The sequence below is a fragment of the Theropithecus gelada genome, chromosome 13, assembly GCF_003255815.1.
Source record: "Theropithecus gelada isolate Dixy chromosome 13, Tgel_1.0, whole genome shotgun sequence".
NCBI classification, from domain to species: domain Eukaryota; kingdom Metazoa; phylum Chordata; class Mammalia; order Primates; family Cercopithecidae; genus Theropithecus; species Theropithecus gelada.
In genome coordinates this window covers 10,782,238-10,799,417 of record NC_037681.1, presented here as the reverse complement: position 1 = coordinate 10,799,417, position 17,180 = coordinate 10,782,238, and the positions used below count along the sequence as shown (strand labels likewise).

The following is a 17,180-nucleotide window of genomic DNA, read 5'->3' as shown; positions in this document are numbered from 1 at the left end:
CTCCATAGAAGGCGTACCATGCCAAGGGAGTGACAGGGACATCCTCTCCACAGGGTTCATGTCAGGGATGTTACCTTGAGCAGGAGGAACCAGCTGACCACACGGGGTACTTCTAACACGTACATTACTCAGAGATTTCAGGGCAACGCTGCCCATGCCATTAAGCTCCCGAGACCTATGTGAGCAGGAATGTAAATGCTGATGTTCCAGAGTTACTAGGTGTTACCTTCCTGAACCCCCAGGCACAGATGACAGGAACGGATCCAATGTTAGTATGTGTGTGAAATGCAGACCCTGGCTGGAGTCCAGGCCCCTAGAACTGTTACCTCGCACACAGTCGGTGCTCAAGAAATGCTACCTCTATTATTACCAAATACCATAATTATCTCAAGCATATACTTCAGGTAATACGTATACCCATAAAGTTATCAACTACATTAGCCAAATAACCATTTAATTAAAACTAAAAGCTCAATCAAAATGTCCCATTTGTCCACCAGCTTTACCTGTGTAAAAATTCACTAGGTAAGAAATACAATCATAGGACTGAAAGCAAAAGAAAACAGTTGCGAATCATATCACTCCTGGAACATATTCTAAATAAAATGCAATTATGTGCCCCTGACACTCTAGTCAGTACTCCTAAGTACCCACGCACACAGAGTGGTCCTGAGTGTCTGGGAGATCATCTGAAGCTTCTGAGTCCAGATATTCTGGGCCCCAGAATTATGAAAGTATGTTCCTACTAAAACTGATTAGCATTTCGTAGAGGAAGTGGATAATGTAAGCCAACAGACTAAAGTAGCTTCAAAGGCAATTCGTTCTGCTTCTGGCCAAGAAATAAAGCAGTAAAGTTTAAATATCAACAATAGCATAAGGTTAATTTATGGATCTTTAATGCTGGCATTTCATTAAACACACGATGAGAAAGAGAGTCCTTGACATTCTCTCCCACCCATCAGAGAGCCTACCTGGCTTTACATTGCCCTGTCCTCTGTGGTACCATGGGGAGGGAAAGCGATTAAACTCTCATCCGAGGTCAGGAGCAGGTGACCTGGCCCTTGGCACATGCTTGACTAGGGCTCTGCCGGGACCTGAGACAGATGGTCAGGAAAACTCCTGGATGCTGGCCATGCTGACAACACTTTCCCCTCCTATAGAGCACACAGCCAACAGTTCCCCAAGCTCACCTGCAGACTAGACCCTGAGCCTGACAGCACTGCTCCCAGAAACAGACACTGCATCTACCAACAGCCTGTCCTGGACCAACGTTCCACAGCCACGTTGATTTACCTGCATGTCCCACCATACCAGAGGGCATTTTCATGAGGATGTGGAAGTTCAGACCCAAGTCCAAGGACACACTCAGTGAGAACATGAATGGAATATCCTATGCCTGGGCCTCCACCTCTGCACAGTTGATTGGCTCCTGCACTGCCCTGATGTGGGCAAGGCAGGCTTCACACACCCTGTGTCAGAGATAAGAACTGAGAGAATGAAGGCTTAAATCTTAAGAGTCAACACGGCAGTACGGCCAGTGTGGCAACCTCAGCATGTTGGTCTGTGAGCAATTTCTCCTATAACATGCGGGAGACCAAAGCTGTGACATAAAATATCCTTGGCAAAAGCACCTCAGCACAACAATGACTAATGAAGAAAGCGTGAAATAATGTAAATACATATCAATAACAATTCCTAAAGAGGTTCAAATTACAGCAATAATGCATCCATTTTTATACTTAATTGATAGAAAAGTAAAAAACGAAGATCCATTGATTTGGAGGCTTCAGGAAAAGAGGCACTTCTTAGCTGCTGGTGAGCAAATGGCAATGAAGAAGCATTCTGTTCACAGTCATAAAACAGTATTCCAAACCCAAGAATTCATCTCTAGGAAATCATTTTTAAAATAAGGAGATACAGGGAAAAAGCTGTTGATAATACTATTAATTTATAATACTGGGAAACTGAGCTTCCCAAACACCTATCCCCAGACAAAATCAGTCATGGCATTCATTCCTTTACAGCACTTTACATCTCAGATCAGGTGCTCAGCACGCCTAAACCGCAAGCCCAGACCCTGGGGAAATACCTGCTTCATGTAGGCATAGCACATGGTCTCTGCGACACGTTTGCCTTCATCATAGCAGGCCCGAGGTCCTATTGGATTCACGTGGCCCCAGTAATCCTCACTTTGAGGGTGGACTTCAGGATCTACGATGGGAGAAAAGTGAGACTGTTTTCATCTTTCCTTTTTCCAGTTCATATCAATAATGCATATTTATGATGCAAAAGGGAACTTCGGAAAGACCCATTTAGAGATGGAGAGATGTATTAAAGAGGCCACCTCAGGTTTCCGGTCCATTCTCTAAGTTCCAGTAGGACACGATATTAAGCAATGACAACATTTTACTTACAGGGAAAAAAAAAAGTAAAAGATCAGGTCTCCCAATTTTAAGTTTTCCCTCTCTTCCGTAAATTGTTCTTCACTTTTAGAGTGCTACGCAAATTACAATTAAATAGAATCTATGTGAAGAGATACATGGTTTTGTTTTATATTTATAAAATCGATAACTGGAGCAAAACATGTATTTATTGAAAAAAATGAAAAACGCAGCATCTGTGGAACATGATGACTTTGACACGTGCCATCAGCAGAACACATCGGGACCTGTGACGAGACAACGTGGAGGCTCCTGTAGGGCAGGTGGAGGGATGGGGTGTTCCCTGGCAAATGGGAGCCTGTTCTTCTAGCCCTCATTTTACACTCCCAATTCCTGTTTTTCTAGCGTATAAATCAACCATGCTTTAAGACCTACCAGGGGAAGAGACTATTGGAAGAAAACAAGTAACAAATTCTCTTACTCACACGAGTATATTTCTGGAATGTGAATATACATCTAATTTATTTAGTACACCTAGAATTTTATACATACTTGAGTACAACTATGATATAAAACGTGTAAGTCTTTGCCATGAAATCTGGACAAAAAGATGCACTGTTATAAATTCCCATCTTGTTTATCTTACCCCTGAAGTCTGACTTGGGACTCAGTGGGCCTGAGCAGGTGCAGGGAGGTAAACAGACAGGTATCCTGCCACATGTCTGCTCAGCGGATCCCTCTGGGTCAGCACAGCCTCCGCGGCAATGCAGAAGTGTGCTGCAAAGAAAGGTCTATGTATCTGCTGCTGTGGTTTAAAATTCCCTTTCGAAGGGCAAACTTCTCACTGCGCAGTGAGAGAAAAGTTCTAAGGAAAATACTTCCTGAGAGAAGAGAATCATTGACTTAAATTCACAGAATGTACCAGATGATTGATTTCAGACCTTTTTCCAGGGCTCTTTGACAAGAGCTGGGCAAGCTACACTCCAAAAGAGATGGTCATAAATTGGACAAAGGACAAGAAAGAAAAGGCTGGGTACGCCCATCTGTCCCTGGACAGGCACCGTCTGGACTGAAATGCTCAGGACGGCAAGCTTCTAAATAAGTCCCCTCACAAAATCACCGTGGAAAAAAACAGGGAAAACTTACATTGTTAACACGAAAGTAAAGATCCAGAGTCAAAAATAATTTCCAATCATCTCCCCTTTCCAGCATTCTGTGAGGCTAAGGCACTAAGCAAACGCTCCACAAAAGTTTACTTTGGTTGTTCAAGGTCAGAGGAGAGCACTTGGTGACTTCCACAAATTACACTCTCAGCTATTTAGGAAGCCTAAGGAACACAGGCTCCTGTCAGACACGCGGATAATAAATGAGACAAGTGGGGGAAGCAGGGTGGCTGTGGGAAACATGTCACTGTGCTCCTCTGGACAGACACCACATCCCACAGGTAGGGAGGGGCACACGCTCTGCTCTTTTATTAGTAACTGCTGAGGACTTCAAAAACGTAGACTATGAACTACCTTTTCATAGAGATTACAAAGAATATCACTGCATTGAGAAGAATTTCTCTGTTGCTATGATTTTTTCATTCAGTTTCCTTACTTAAAAAAAAAAAGTTTCTTCTGATTTTGCCTTCTTACTTCCTTCTCTCGTCCACAGTAAGAATGTAAAATAGAAAAATTGCATCATACCAGGACCTGGCTTCCGCTGCATCAGCAAAGCAGTTCTCCTAAACCCTGCACACCCAGCTGGTTTGGGGCTGAAGAGAAATCAATACAGATTGGAAATACAGCCCCTGGTCCCCACTCCTCAACTCCTTCCCAGGCAGTGAAGGAGAGGGAGGCTGTAGCTTGGTAAAACAAACTCATGGGTGTTCTGACACTACCTGCTTAAGGTTCTTCCAGAACTCGTTATACAACAGGGGAGGCAGTAAGCACATGTCTCTTCTCCCAGGAAGCTTTAAAGGCCAGCCCATGAGCTCTTGGGAGGTCAGGCATGCAGCACGCGTGACTCACATAGAAGAACGACATGTGCTAGCCAAACAGGTAAAAAGATAGTGTGATTTCTGGGGTGTTTTCAGAGCAGAATGGCAGAAACACTTCCGTGGAATCATAAATGGTGGGTCTTTATTGGCCAGGTGACAGGGTGCAGTGCTCCAATGATGTGTGATCAAATGAGAGGTTGTCCCACCGGGCAGAGGAGCTTGGCGACCGGGGAGGCTGACAGGTAGCCTCTTGTGCACAGGAGGAGCATGGGCGGGCTGAGTCTCCTCAGAAAAGAACCCTGGACTCTTCTGAGACAGGATGAAAATAGACCAAGGGCTGGAGTGAGCGTACCCTGAGAGAGCCCCCTACTCACCACTCACCTCCATACACCTCCGATGTGGAGGCCAGGAGCAGACGGGCGCCAACTCGTTTTGCCAGCCCTATAGAAAGCAAAGACATGATAAAAGAGACTCGATTTACATGTGCGGGCACATTTTTTGCTGGCCAATTTAAGCAATGTTTTAGTATTAAAGACATTTAATTATCTATTCAATTATCTACTCTTACTGCATCTGCTTTGGCACCAAAATAAACAAAACAAATGCAGTAAGAAAAACATAAATGGATTCTCAGAAGGCCAGTATTTTGCTGAATATTGTCATAAGCAGGGCCAAATGCAGAATCCGTTACTTTGATAAAAGTGTGATTTCAGGAGTTTCGTGAGGCACTCCTCTGCCCCCAAATATGACCCCATATTGTACTGGGTAACTTTCCCTTGATTGGCAGAAGGCAAGGCCCTTCTCTCCTTAACTTCCACAATGGTCCACCTGCCACTTCCTGAACATGTCCTGGGCTCTTCCAACTGCCCATGCCACCCTGTCTGGATAACTGTCCACACATTCTTCTTCCTCCTTTGCGGTTCAGCTTACACAGCACCTTCTCCAAAGCAACTGTCACATTCCTCAGTCCTGCTCTGAACCCCTTCCCTGGACTGACCACTCACATGTAACTGACTAGAACATCATTATCTACGGTAGTCAAGTAAGTATGGAAAGTCTTCCAAACTCATTCACAGAGTCCCAGTGTACAGAGGTTCATTACAGGCTCCAAGAACCCCCCTGACCTTCATTAACCCTGTACTTAAGAGAGGGGACATACCCCATCCCCAATCGCCACTACACTAGATGGGGGCTATGTGGACACCCCTCAGCTCTGTCCCCCACACAGAGCAGGGGCCAACACATGCCCACAAAGCACTGCTAGGAGGGTGAGACAAGCTAGGCACATGCAGCTTATGTGCGCTTCTGGGCGAGGCTGGTGGGGGTGGAAGGATTCTAGCGTGCGGGAACCAGAGGTATTAGCGTGTCCAACAATGTAGTAGCTTCAAAATGAAGGACCCTGAGATCTTTTTCTTCCTGATTAAATTTTTTATTTTGAGATATTTGTACATTCAAATTCAATTGTACAAAGTAATATAGGGACCCTATGTATCTTTTACCCAGATTCCTCCAATGCTAAAACTTGCAAACTAGATTGTGTCACTATCAGGACATTGACATTGATATGATCGGTGACTATTTCCACTGAAGTGGACATTGCATTGATAAAAGTGATAGAGCATTTCCATCTCCACCAGGATCCCTCACACCGCCCTTCTGCAGCCTCTCCTCTCTCCCTCCCACCTGCTGACCCCTGGTAACCATGAACCAATTCTCCATGTCTATAATTGTGTCATTTCAAGGACGATACACAAATGGAACATGACCTCTTGGGACTGAATTTTTTCACGGAGCATATTTCCCTCAAAATCTATCCAAGCTGCAGTGTGTATAAACAGGTCCTTCCTAATCTATTGCCGTGTACAATTCCAGGGGATATATGGATGCGCTGCCGTTAACCATTCACCTATGACGTACAATTCCAGGGGATATATGGACGCGCTGCCATTAACCATTCACCTATGACGTACAATTCCAGGGGATAGATGGATGCGCCGCCGTTAACCATTCACCTATGACGTACAATTCCAGAGGATATATGGATGCGCTGCTGTTAACCATTCACCTATGACAGGGGATATATGGATGCGCTGCCGTTAACCATTCACCTATGACGTACAATTCCAGGGGATATATGGATGCGCTGCCGTTAACCATTCACCTATGACAGGACATTCTGGTCGCTTCTCATTTTCCACCTCTACACAAAAAAGCTGCTATGAACATTCATACAGGTTTTTATGTCAACATAAATTTTCATTTCTCTGGGAGAAATGCCCAAGAATACAATTACTGAGTAATATGGTAGATGCATATTTAGTTTTTTAAGAAAGCGTCAAACTGTTTTCCAAAGTGACTATACATTTTATATTCCCCCCTACCTGAGTTATTTCCAGTTTATAGTTTTCTCTGAACTTTGGTCACAAACACACATCACAAATGCAATGTGTTATATTTCAAAAACAACCGAGTTTAAAGATGTTGAAACTAGGACTACTTCTGTATCACTTTCATGGAATGACTTACGCAGGATCTACAGAGGCAACTGTCAGGGAGTGAAGCCAAGGGAGCTATCCTGCTGCTACAGTGTCTGGGGGTTACGAAAAGCTTTCATCAGAGGAAGAAGTCTAGCACAGGGTCTGGGAGGCGGGCGAGTTACATAGAGGAAAGGGTCTCACCAGGAAGAAGCCAGGCAAAGTTCATGGCATCTTATCTCAAGTGCAAGATGGCTAATGACGGCTCCCCTCCGTTCAGAATACAAAGTCCAACGTGGGTTTCTTTCCAGCCTACCAATGGTCTCCCTTCGCCTTTTGTCAACATCTCTCCTGGAGCACTCTTTACCATTCCTGCAAGGCCTCCACATTCAATCTTAGTAATAGCTCAAGCCCTAGCTCGAGTCACTTTTGCGTTTAACTCTAATAGCATTTTGCTGAGGCCTCTCTTTGGGAGCCTTTCCCTTCCTACTAGGTATCACCGACACTTGTGCCCATTCAGTAGCCCCCACCCGCCATGGGGCATCGAGTGCAGAAGAGCCTGAGGGTAACCCCATCTGAATCTGCCCCACAGTGACAGGACTCATGGGCACAGTGACTGCATCCCCTAAGTAGGAAGAACAAATGGAATCTCTCTAAACACCAAGTGTATGATGGGCTTTTCCTCTACGGTCTAGTTCTGGTATGATGCAGGGGTAGGCGCTTGTGATGGCAAGAAGAGGGCACCACACACACCTCTAAGCAGAAGCAGCAGCACCCTGTTCTGTCTGGGACCAGAGCAGGGGGCGGTAACAAAGAAGATAAAGCTCTTTTCAGACAGGAAGAATGAATCATCTTACTCCAAACAACTTGACCCTTGTGATGGTTCATTTTATGTGTCAACTTAGGCCACGGGATGCCCAGGGATCTGGTTGAACATTATCTCCGGGGGTGTCTGTGAGGGTGTTTCCAGAAGACAGGAGCATTTGAATCTGTAGATTGCGTAGAACAGATGGCCCTCCCCACTGTGGATGCATCATCCAGTCCCTTACAGGATTGACTGGAACACAGAGATGGAGGCAGGTCGACTGCTTACACAGAACATTGATCTGCCCTTGGCTCTCCAGTTCTCAGGCCTTGGAACTACACCCCTGGCTTTCTTGGTTCTCCAGCTTGCAGAAGGCAGACGGTGGGACTTCTCGACCTCCATAATCATGTGAGCCAATTCCTCATAACTAATCTTTCTCTAAATCTCTACACATCCTACTGGTTCTGTTCTTCTGTAGAACCTTGACTAGTACCACCTCCTAAAATATTGCATCTAAGAGATAAACCAATCTCTGGCTGTCCTTTCACTACCTTGACTCCATGTTTTGTTCAAATCAAAATTTAGTGCTGTATTTCCCAAGTCTATTTGCGGAACCTGTATTAAATGTTCCTACACTTAAATCCATCATTTACTTGCCATTTTAAAAAGCGGTTCCTTTCTTCCACTTTGCAAATAATCAAAACCCCGAGAGTTTTTAGAAAAAACCTGTGCCAAATTTAAGCATGCCTCCAATTTTAAACATTAATATGTGCATATTACCCAGAGCTATAAATCTAAGGCATGTCATTTGTGAATATACACATATGGCCACCCTTAACAATGCTCTCTCTTCCATCTTTCATGAATGCGAACCCTGAAGTCCAATCTAGGGCAGGTACTCCATCTTGATAACATCCCATACAGATGTCTCCATCCATTCCTTCAAAGAGTGCTACTGAAACAACCGTGTGTAAGGCCATGCCAAGCCAACCTCGGGATGAGAGCCACCACTGCCTCTTTCCAGCATGAGGCATGCCACTTATCCTTGGCATTCATCAACTGGTTTCAGAGGAGAGGAGGAGGGGAAGGCTGGGTGGTCAGTCACATGAAGCGCCTGTGGTCACTCCCAGGGGATCTACACCAGGGTGCTGCAGCCCAATTACTACGATGCATGAAAAGTTAGAATATCTCCTCCAAGACATATTCTGATGACAAATAAAGTCACACTGAAATAACACTGCAAAACTGCCAAATACCACAGGCAGGGCAATTAGGGACGATAAGGGACTCAGATCAAACTCTAGTAGAAGATTCAATGTCCTATGCTTATAATCGCCTAAAATATTCCCAGCAAGAGCCAAAAAACAAGAAAATGGCAACTTACCCAACATGTTTAATGTCCCAATCGTATTGGTCTTTAATGTCTTGATAGGATTATACATGTAGTTTGGAGGGGAGGCTGGAGATGCCAGATGGTATATCTGGTCAACTAAAGGAGACAAAACAGAAGCCTATTACTTAAAAACAAAAACAAAAACAAAAACAAAAACAAAAACAAAAACGCTAAAAAAACACTGACCTCCTAGGATATACACTGTATAATAAACGTATTAGTATATCTTTCACCGAAATCAAATTATTTTATTCTTTATATAAACTAATTTACATTTGTAATTAGAAAAATGTTAAATAAAAATAGAAAGTCTAATTATCTGGAAACAAAAACATGTGCTGGGTCAGTTATTTGAGTCTGTTCTTGTGTAACCAGAGTCAATTCGATTACTGAGTTGATTGTTTTCTGAAATATTTGTCCCAGATAAAGCATTCAAATCAGAAGGAAGACTGATTTTTTTCAGACACAGAATTAAGCATGAATTTTTTTTTTAGTTTGTGACGCAAATATGACTTAAAACCAAAGACACAGAACTATGGGAGAAAGTAGACTTTCCTCTGTTTTTATGCATCCTGTATACATAAAACCAGACCCTGAGACCATGGGGAGGGAGGGAGACGGGGTTTTAAAGCCATGAATGGCAAAGCAATTCAGATTCCACACAACCCCTGCTCCTCCTGCACAGGCATTCACTTTAACATCACTACCCACAGCCCTCCAGCACCAATCCAAGTCAGGTAACACCTGCACACAGCAGAGAAGTCTTCGGGGACCAGCCTCTCATGTGGAATGGCAGCAACAGACACACACACAGGAGCAATGCCATCCTTTCAGACAAAGTCCATGTCGTGCCATTCTACTTTCAGCCACTGGTGAGGAAACACATCCACCATCCACAGGAGAGTGAGGAACAGGGATCTGAAAGCTCTGCTGCCAAAATGAGTTCTCCCTTGCACATGGATGTGTAAGAATATCTGCAGGGGCCCCTCTGCCCGGGCCTTCCAGGCTCCTCCTGACCAGGTAACTGCTGCTATCTTCCCTTTCCCAATGCTAGGAATGGAAGAGCTGAAGATCAAGCCTTTGAGCCGCAGCAGGTCAGTCTAGAGGTTCTCAATCAATCCTGACTGTGCACTAGTCACCCAGTGAGGTAACGCCTGGGTCCCCAACACCCTGAAGCAAGCTGGAAGACTCTAGACCTTCATATATATACATATACACACACACACATATACACATATATATACACATATACATGCATATATACACATATGTACATATATACACGCATATATACGTGTGTGTACACATATATTTTAACATTTGAAAGTCAAGTCTGAAAACCAGTGAGTTCATTTAGAAATAGAACCAACGCTTATGGGAAGAATAATCTTTTTGTAAAGAGAACTAACAAAACCCAAAATCTTTAAAATTATTGACGGTCTGTCAAGATGCAAGTTCGCTGAAAGGATCTGTCCAAGTAAAAGGAAATCCCGTGACTGCTGTTTCCACCCCCACAAGTTATTCTGAGCTGAAAAACTGCTAAAAATAAAAGACGAACTAACATTCTATTATACAAATTGTAATTTAACAAGATACCTTTTAAAAATCAGTTTTCACAAAGTCCCATAATTCTAAGGCCAAGCTATCTTTTGCAGTTTCCAGCTAGGTCCAGCACAGATCGGGTCAGTTCCTGCACACCTGCTTCCAAGCTCCAGGGCTGCAGGTAGAAGCAGCAGACCATTAGCCCCGGAAACAGGCACTGGGCGGCCTCCTCTGAAGATGACTCCTCATACCCACTGCCACTTTGGAGCAGGACTGTGCCAAGTTCAAAACCAAATGAGGGCTGGGCACGAGGGCTCACGCTTGTAATCCTAGCACTTTGGGAGGCCGAGGTGGGTGGATCACTTGAGTCAGGAGTTCAAAACCAGCCTGGTCAACATGGGGAAACCCGTCTTTACTAAAAATTTTTTAAAAATAGCTAGGTGTGATGGCAGGCACCTGTAATCCCAACTACTCAGGAAGGTGAGGCAGGAGAATCATTTGAACCTGGGAGGTGGAGATTACGGTGAGCCAAGATGGCGCCATTGCACTGCAGCCTGGGCAACAAGAGCAAAACTGTCTCAAAAAAAGAAATAAATAAAATTTAAAAATAAAAATAAAAATAAAAAAAAAGAACCTCGCCAGACCTTCGGAGCTGAGTACGACACCACAGAGTCCGCTCAGGTGTGCGAGACCTGGAACCTGCTGCCACCTGACTCACACTCACGGGCATTTCTGCTTACACAGACAGGGTCACCCTACGTTCCTCAAAGAGTCTAAACAACTCTGCATGGGCTGTGACCTAACACAACAAATTATTCATCACTATCTTTACTCGGGGTGACAAGGTATGCAAGGAAAGACAGGAAACTGCCTGAAAGGCTAAGAGGGAAGAAGTGTGCCTTGAGAGAACAGGAAACCGCCCCGACATCAAACAGAAAGCCACTGTCATTAGCCTCGCACGCCTCCCTCCTCATCTGCTCCAGTCCTGGCTTTCTTCTTCAAAGCTCAATCCAGACGTCCGTCTCTGTGGGAAACCTTCTCACTGCCCTTGGTCAGAAACAACCCCTTGCCTGCACCGCTAGTCCACAACGGCTCAGCACTGCCTTGTCCCGAGATTCACACATGCCTTCCTCACTAGATGATGAGCTTGCCAAGCACAAGACGCAGGCCTTTCCCCTCCTGATGCTCTCCAGTGTGGACTCTGCAGGGAGGGGAGGCCCCGTCAGGCACCCACAAACGCAGACTCCTGAGCTCACCGCAGGTCTCACGCTTCAGGATTTCCAGGAGGGCCTGGAAACCTTCCATTTACAACAAATACCCTTCCACGGTGCTCTGGCCCGGGCCAATTTGGGAACAGGGCTCCACAAAAGTTAGCTGAGAGAAGAACTGAGCGTAAACTGGGGTTTTTCCGTCCCCAAAGGCCAGTCCATCTGGTTCGGTGTTTCTTCCTCATTGGACAGGTCAGTCCCACTGCTGCTCCGGAAGGCTGAGGGCTGCCCCGTCAAACTGTCGAGATGTTCAGTTAAGCAGCGGCGCTGCTGCATCCTCCCATTTGAGAGGAAACTGAAAACTCTATGAAAATCAGTTTCCCACCACCCGCTCTCCTCTGAGAATGTGTTCTTCCTGTAACGTTAACAGTAACTCCAGTTCCTATCCTAAAAAGGGCACTGTAGCAGAGTCTGTTGGTTAAGTAGTCTGCTGAGCAATTCTGAAGGGGAGAAAAGAGGGGAAATTCAGAACAGGGACAATAACCAGCAATGAGGGGTGCCAGGTAAACATGAAGTAACATTAGTAACAACCGGCTGCAGAATGTAAATGAAGCAGTGAGGCTAACCCTCACAACCCAGGACAGAGGCCCTTGGAACATGTCAGCTGTACAGTTCAGAGTACACCACGCATGAGCTTGATGTTCCAAAATCCAAGCTGAGGTGGGGAGAGGAAGTCAAAGGAGGACGGAAAGGCAGCCCATTCACGGGTGCCCACACAGCCGTTCCAGAGACCGCTCAGAGACCCTGCCACGACCTTTCACATTTACAAAGCCATGTGCTGGGAGTTCAGCTGGAAAAACAGAAGTCTCAAGAAATGAGCCTAAAAGAGCTCCAATTAATGATCAGCAGCATTCCTACCAGAAAGCAGGGTAATTTTATGTTGGGAAGAGGCTGGGTAAGGGCACGGCTGCGACTTGCTCGGCCCTTCTGTGAATTCTGACCAGGAAAATCCAACCAGTCAAACCACGAATGAACTCCCTATAGGGTCTTAGGTTGAATTTCACTGTGCCCAAAACCCACATAAATGACACATAAATAGGGAAGAAAAAAAATCACCGTAGGAAGAGAACAGCTCGGAATAACCTGAAACCACTGTTCAGAACACATCGGAGAAATCAAGTATTTTCTTCTACCAAAAAAACCTCTTCCACAGAAAAACTGACTATAGCTTCCACTCCTTGGTTGATTTTCTTTTGAATTTTGTCTTAAGTTAGTGACATAGTCTGCGTCGAGCCTCATTCTGGGCCACTCCCACGCTCTACGAAACTGCCAAGGGCCAGTTAAGGATTTGTACCATGAGACTGAAGACTACGGAAACACTAAAATGCAAAACAATGGGTTAGTTCTTTCTGTGAACTCACGTGATTATTTAGCATATACTCAATTCCCATCATAAAAGACACTTACAGTCGAATTCTCTTTTCCTACACTCAAGTCAGAGGTTTTACAGAAATACTCCCCAATGAGATGTTCCTCTCTGCAATGTGAAGCCTCACAGCATGGCCCTAGTCTCCGTCTCCAGAAACAGTATTTAGGATGGAAAACAGGAATGAAGAAGATACAGAACTTCTCAAAGTATAAAGACCAAATTTCTCTCGGCACAAAGAAGCAAAACAGCAAGATTTTCCCTTCATTTCATGTCAAATGTATTTACTTAGGGCAAAGGCTGCGCACACTAGAAACCGGCTCAGCCGCCGGGAGCTGGGGTTGCCCGCCAGTGCTGTCGGCTGTTCTGAGCGAGGGGGTCACCTTCCCTGTGAAGCCACCGCAGGGGAAAGAATTTCCAGTGTCCTAGGCTGCTCCACAGGAAGCCTCCACAGCTCCAAATTAAACAGAGGGAGATCTCTAAGAGCCGCCACTGCAGTTTTATTTACATTTGCAATATAAACTGAAAGCTGAGAAAAAAATTTCTAAATGATACTTCAACAAAAATATTCTAATCGGAGCTGCATGCTTTAAATGTCTACATAAACATGGACTCAATCCCCTTGGCAAACACTGTTCCCACCCCTCCTCTTTAGGGTGGGCACCCAGGGTTAATGGCTTGGCTCTCCTGTCTTCCCTCTCCTGGTGCCCCCACCCCCAGCCCTCCATAGGAACTGAGCATCCAGGCAAAAGGCAGGTAATGGAAAGGACTCCACGTCTTGGTTTCCTCACCTAAAAAATGAGGAAAATAGCTGCCTACTTCGCATAAGTATTGACATAATTAAACCTGCCAACCATAAACAGCAATTAGAATAGCACTTGGAATATAGTTAAGGGTTAGCTATGGACACTTCCTTCTTTTATTTTCCTGGACCTCTTCAACAGAGATACTACAAGTTCCCAGTACTGGTCTTCCCATGACACAATGCGCATTTCTGCCTTTTCCTGTTTCCCATGGAAACGCTGGTCTCAAGATCACTGTTTTTGCAGATGGTGGAAAAGTAAATTGGGACAGTATTTCAGGGCAGCACAGGTGCTCTGTAGCAGGACCCTGGGAAAGCCAGTGTACTATGAAAATGATGACAGAGACACAGATGTGTGGCTTTCTGAAGCATGGTTTATGATGGCCTCAAACTGCAATCAACCTAAAGATCCAACAACACAGGACTAAGAAAATTACAATATATTCATAAGAAGGCAACTTGCTAACAAGTAATGTTGAGGGGAAAAAAACCCGTGTCTTGGTAAAGAGATCTAGCTAGTATAGTCACAAAATAGAACACTAAGCAGCTGCCAAAAAAGGTCTCTATATATGATATATATGAAAGATCACCAGGACACAGTAAGTGGAAGACAATAAGATTCAGGATAATACATAATAGGTTATATAAAAAGGGAGAACTATAAATACCTATTTGTGTTAGTTGGGTCACATACAAACACTGCAGATGAATACAAAGAAAGGATCAACAGCTGTTTCCTGAGGAGAGCTGAGAACTGGCAAGAGGAAGACTTTATAGTTTTATCTTTTCCATTTTTATGTTTATTATTTATTTATTTATTTATTTTTGAGACAGGGTCTTCCTCTGTCACCCAGGCTGGAGTGTGGTGCAGTCATGGCTCACTGCAGCCTCGACTTCCCGGGCTCAAGTAATCCTCCCACCTCAGCCCCCTGGGTAGCTGGGACCACAGGTACATGCCACCACGCCTGGCTAGTTTTTGTAGAGACAGGATTTTGCCATGTTGCCCAGGCTGGTCTGGAACTCCTAGACTCAAGCGATCTGCCTGCCTCAGCCTCCCAAAGTACTGGGATTACAGACATGATCCACTGTGCCTAACCATCTTTTCCATTTATTTTTTAAAATAATTGAACCATATAACCGTATTACCTATTAAGCATGCTTTTAATTTGAAAAAAAAAAATCACATTTAGGAAAACAACTGGATGTTAGCTTCAACGGTTTTTTTGTTGTTTTGTTGTTTTTTTTTTTGAGATGAGGTCTTATTCTGTCACCCAGGCTGGAGTGCAACGGCACTATCTTGGCTCACTGCAACCTCCGCATTCTGGGTTCTAGTGATTCTCATGCCTCAGTCTCCTGAATAGCTGCGACCACAGGCATGCACAAGCACGCCCGGCTAACTTTTTGTATTTTTGGTAGAGACTGGGTTTCACCATGTTGCCCAGGCTGGACTCAAATTCCTGAGCTCAAGTGATCCACCCTCCTTGGTCTCCCAAAGTGCTGGGATTATAGGTGTGAGCCACCGCACCCAGCCAACTTCCTCAACAGTTTATAGAAAGATTAAAAATAATTTTCTATTTGCTTTGTAAAATACCTTTCTACATTTTCTTTAACACGTATGTATTATTTTCATCATGAGGAAAAAAGATTCTTTTGAAAAGAGAAAAATATTTCAGACTCTCTTCCATCTCATTCTTTATCAAATATATAAACAAGAAACCTAATTCTTTCATTTAGTTGAAAGTATGTTTAATCTCTCTTGAGATTTCTCCTTTGTCCCATATGTTATGTAGAAGTTTGTTGTTTCATCACTAAATATTTTTGTAATTTTCCAGGTATCTTTCTATTACTAATTTCCAGTGTAATTCCACTCTGGTCTGAGAGGACACTTTATAGGACTCTGTTCTTTCGGGTTGGCTGAGGTGTCCTTTATGGCTCAGAATATGATCAATCTTGGAGAATGTTTCATGTGGGCTTCAAAGGAAGGTACATTTTGGCATTGTTGGATGAAGTGGGCACTGTGAGGGCAGAAAGAGTGAAGAGATGGAGGGGGCAGCAAGCGGGAAATTATCAAGGGCACAGAAGACCTGATGCTAAGGCTGAGGACCCGCTGAAGGAGAAAGTGGAAAACAGGCTTCAAACTACAGAGGCAGAGAAGCTTATCTTATGCTCTCCCAACATACATACCAACTGAGGGAATGCAAGACTCCGAACAAAGGACAAAACAGCAATCATTTACTGTATGACTTCATTCAGTGTGTGGGCGTGTGTGTGTGTGTTTGCATGTATGTGTATGTTCGTGTGCGTGTCTTACACACAGTCACAGAATTGGTGGAAATGGCCTAGAGCAGCTATGGTATCAAAGCTTGCAGTTAAAGAAGATAATTTACTTATTAAAACACCATTTTTATTAGGTTCTGGCTTCTCAGTAGTACTGAAATTATATGAACAACAATGTCATAAAATAAATATTTCTTGCCACGTGCTAAAAAAGAGAAGAGAGTAGTAATATTGATAGGTATCATTTAGGGGAGGCCCAGGCGGGTGGATCACAAGGTCAGGAGATTGAGACCATCCTGGCTAACACGGTTAAACCCCATCTCTACTAAGAAATACAAAAAAATTAGCCGGGCATGGTGGCAGGCGCCTATAGTCCCAGCTACTCAGGAGGCTGACGCAGGAGAATGGCGTGAACCCGGGAGGCAGAGCTTGCAGTGAGCTGAGATGGCGCCTCAATGACTGCACTCCAGCCTGGGTGACAGAGCGAGACTCTGTCTCAAAAAAAAAAAAAAAGGTATAATTTGGGCAGCACTTAGTGAAATGAGGGCCCAGTGCTGTGCTAAGTCCTCACAGTAGTTTTCTATTGCTGCCTAATCAAATTTAGAGGCTCAAAAAATATCCACTCACGATCTGATCTGACAGGTCTACAGGACCGGGCACAGTGTGGCTCAGCTGGTTCTTGGCTCTGCCTCCCCGCAGGCAGAAATCAAGGTGTCAGCAGGGCTGTGTTCCTTTCTTCAGAGGATGATTCAGGATGATGGCAAAATTCAGTTCCCTGAGGCTGCAGGACTGAGGTCCCCTTACAAGCTCTCAGCAGGCAGCTGGTCTCAGCTTCCAGAGGCTGCAACACTCTCCGGCTCACGGCTCCTTCAAAGCCAGCCAGGGTAGGTC

General features: G+C 44.6%; 1 protein-coding gene across 4 annotated transcripts in view; it reads right to left on the bottom strand.

Annotated features, from left to right (window-relative positions):
* Positions 1-17,180, bottom strand: part of UXS1 (UDP-glucuronate decarboxylase 1) — a 95,163-nt gene that overhangs the window by 27,862 nt on the left and 50,121 nt on the right. For 3 of the 4 annotated variants that reach the window (XM_025353809.1, XM_025353808.1, XM_025353810.1), the window contains 3 exons: positions 9,026-9,130; positions 4,744-4,803; positions 2,090-2,211 (listed from right to left, as the gene is read on the bottom strand). In XM_025353809.1, the coding sequence (XP_025209594.1) occupies positions 2,090-2,211; positions 4,744-4,803; positions 9,026-9,130 (287 nt within the window). Of the gene's footprint in view, positions 1-2,089; positions 2,212-4,743; positions 4,804-9,025; positions 9,131-11,534; positions 12,234-17,180 lie in introns of those variants that run through there. The other variant, XM_025353811.1, reaches the window with a different exon arrangement.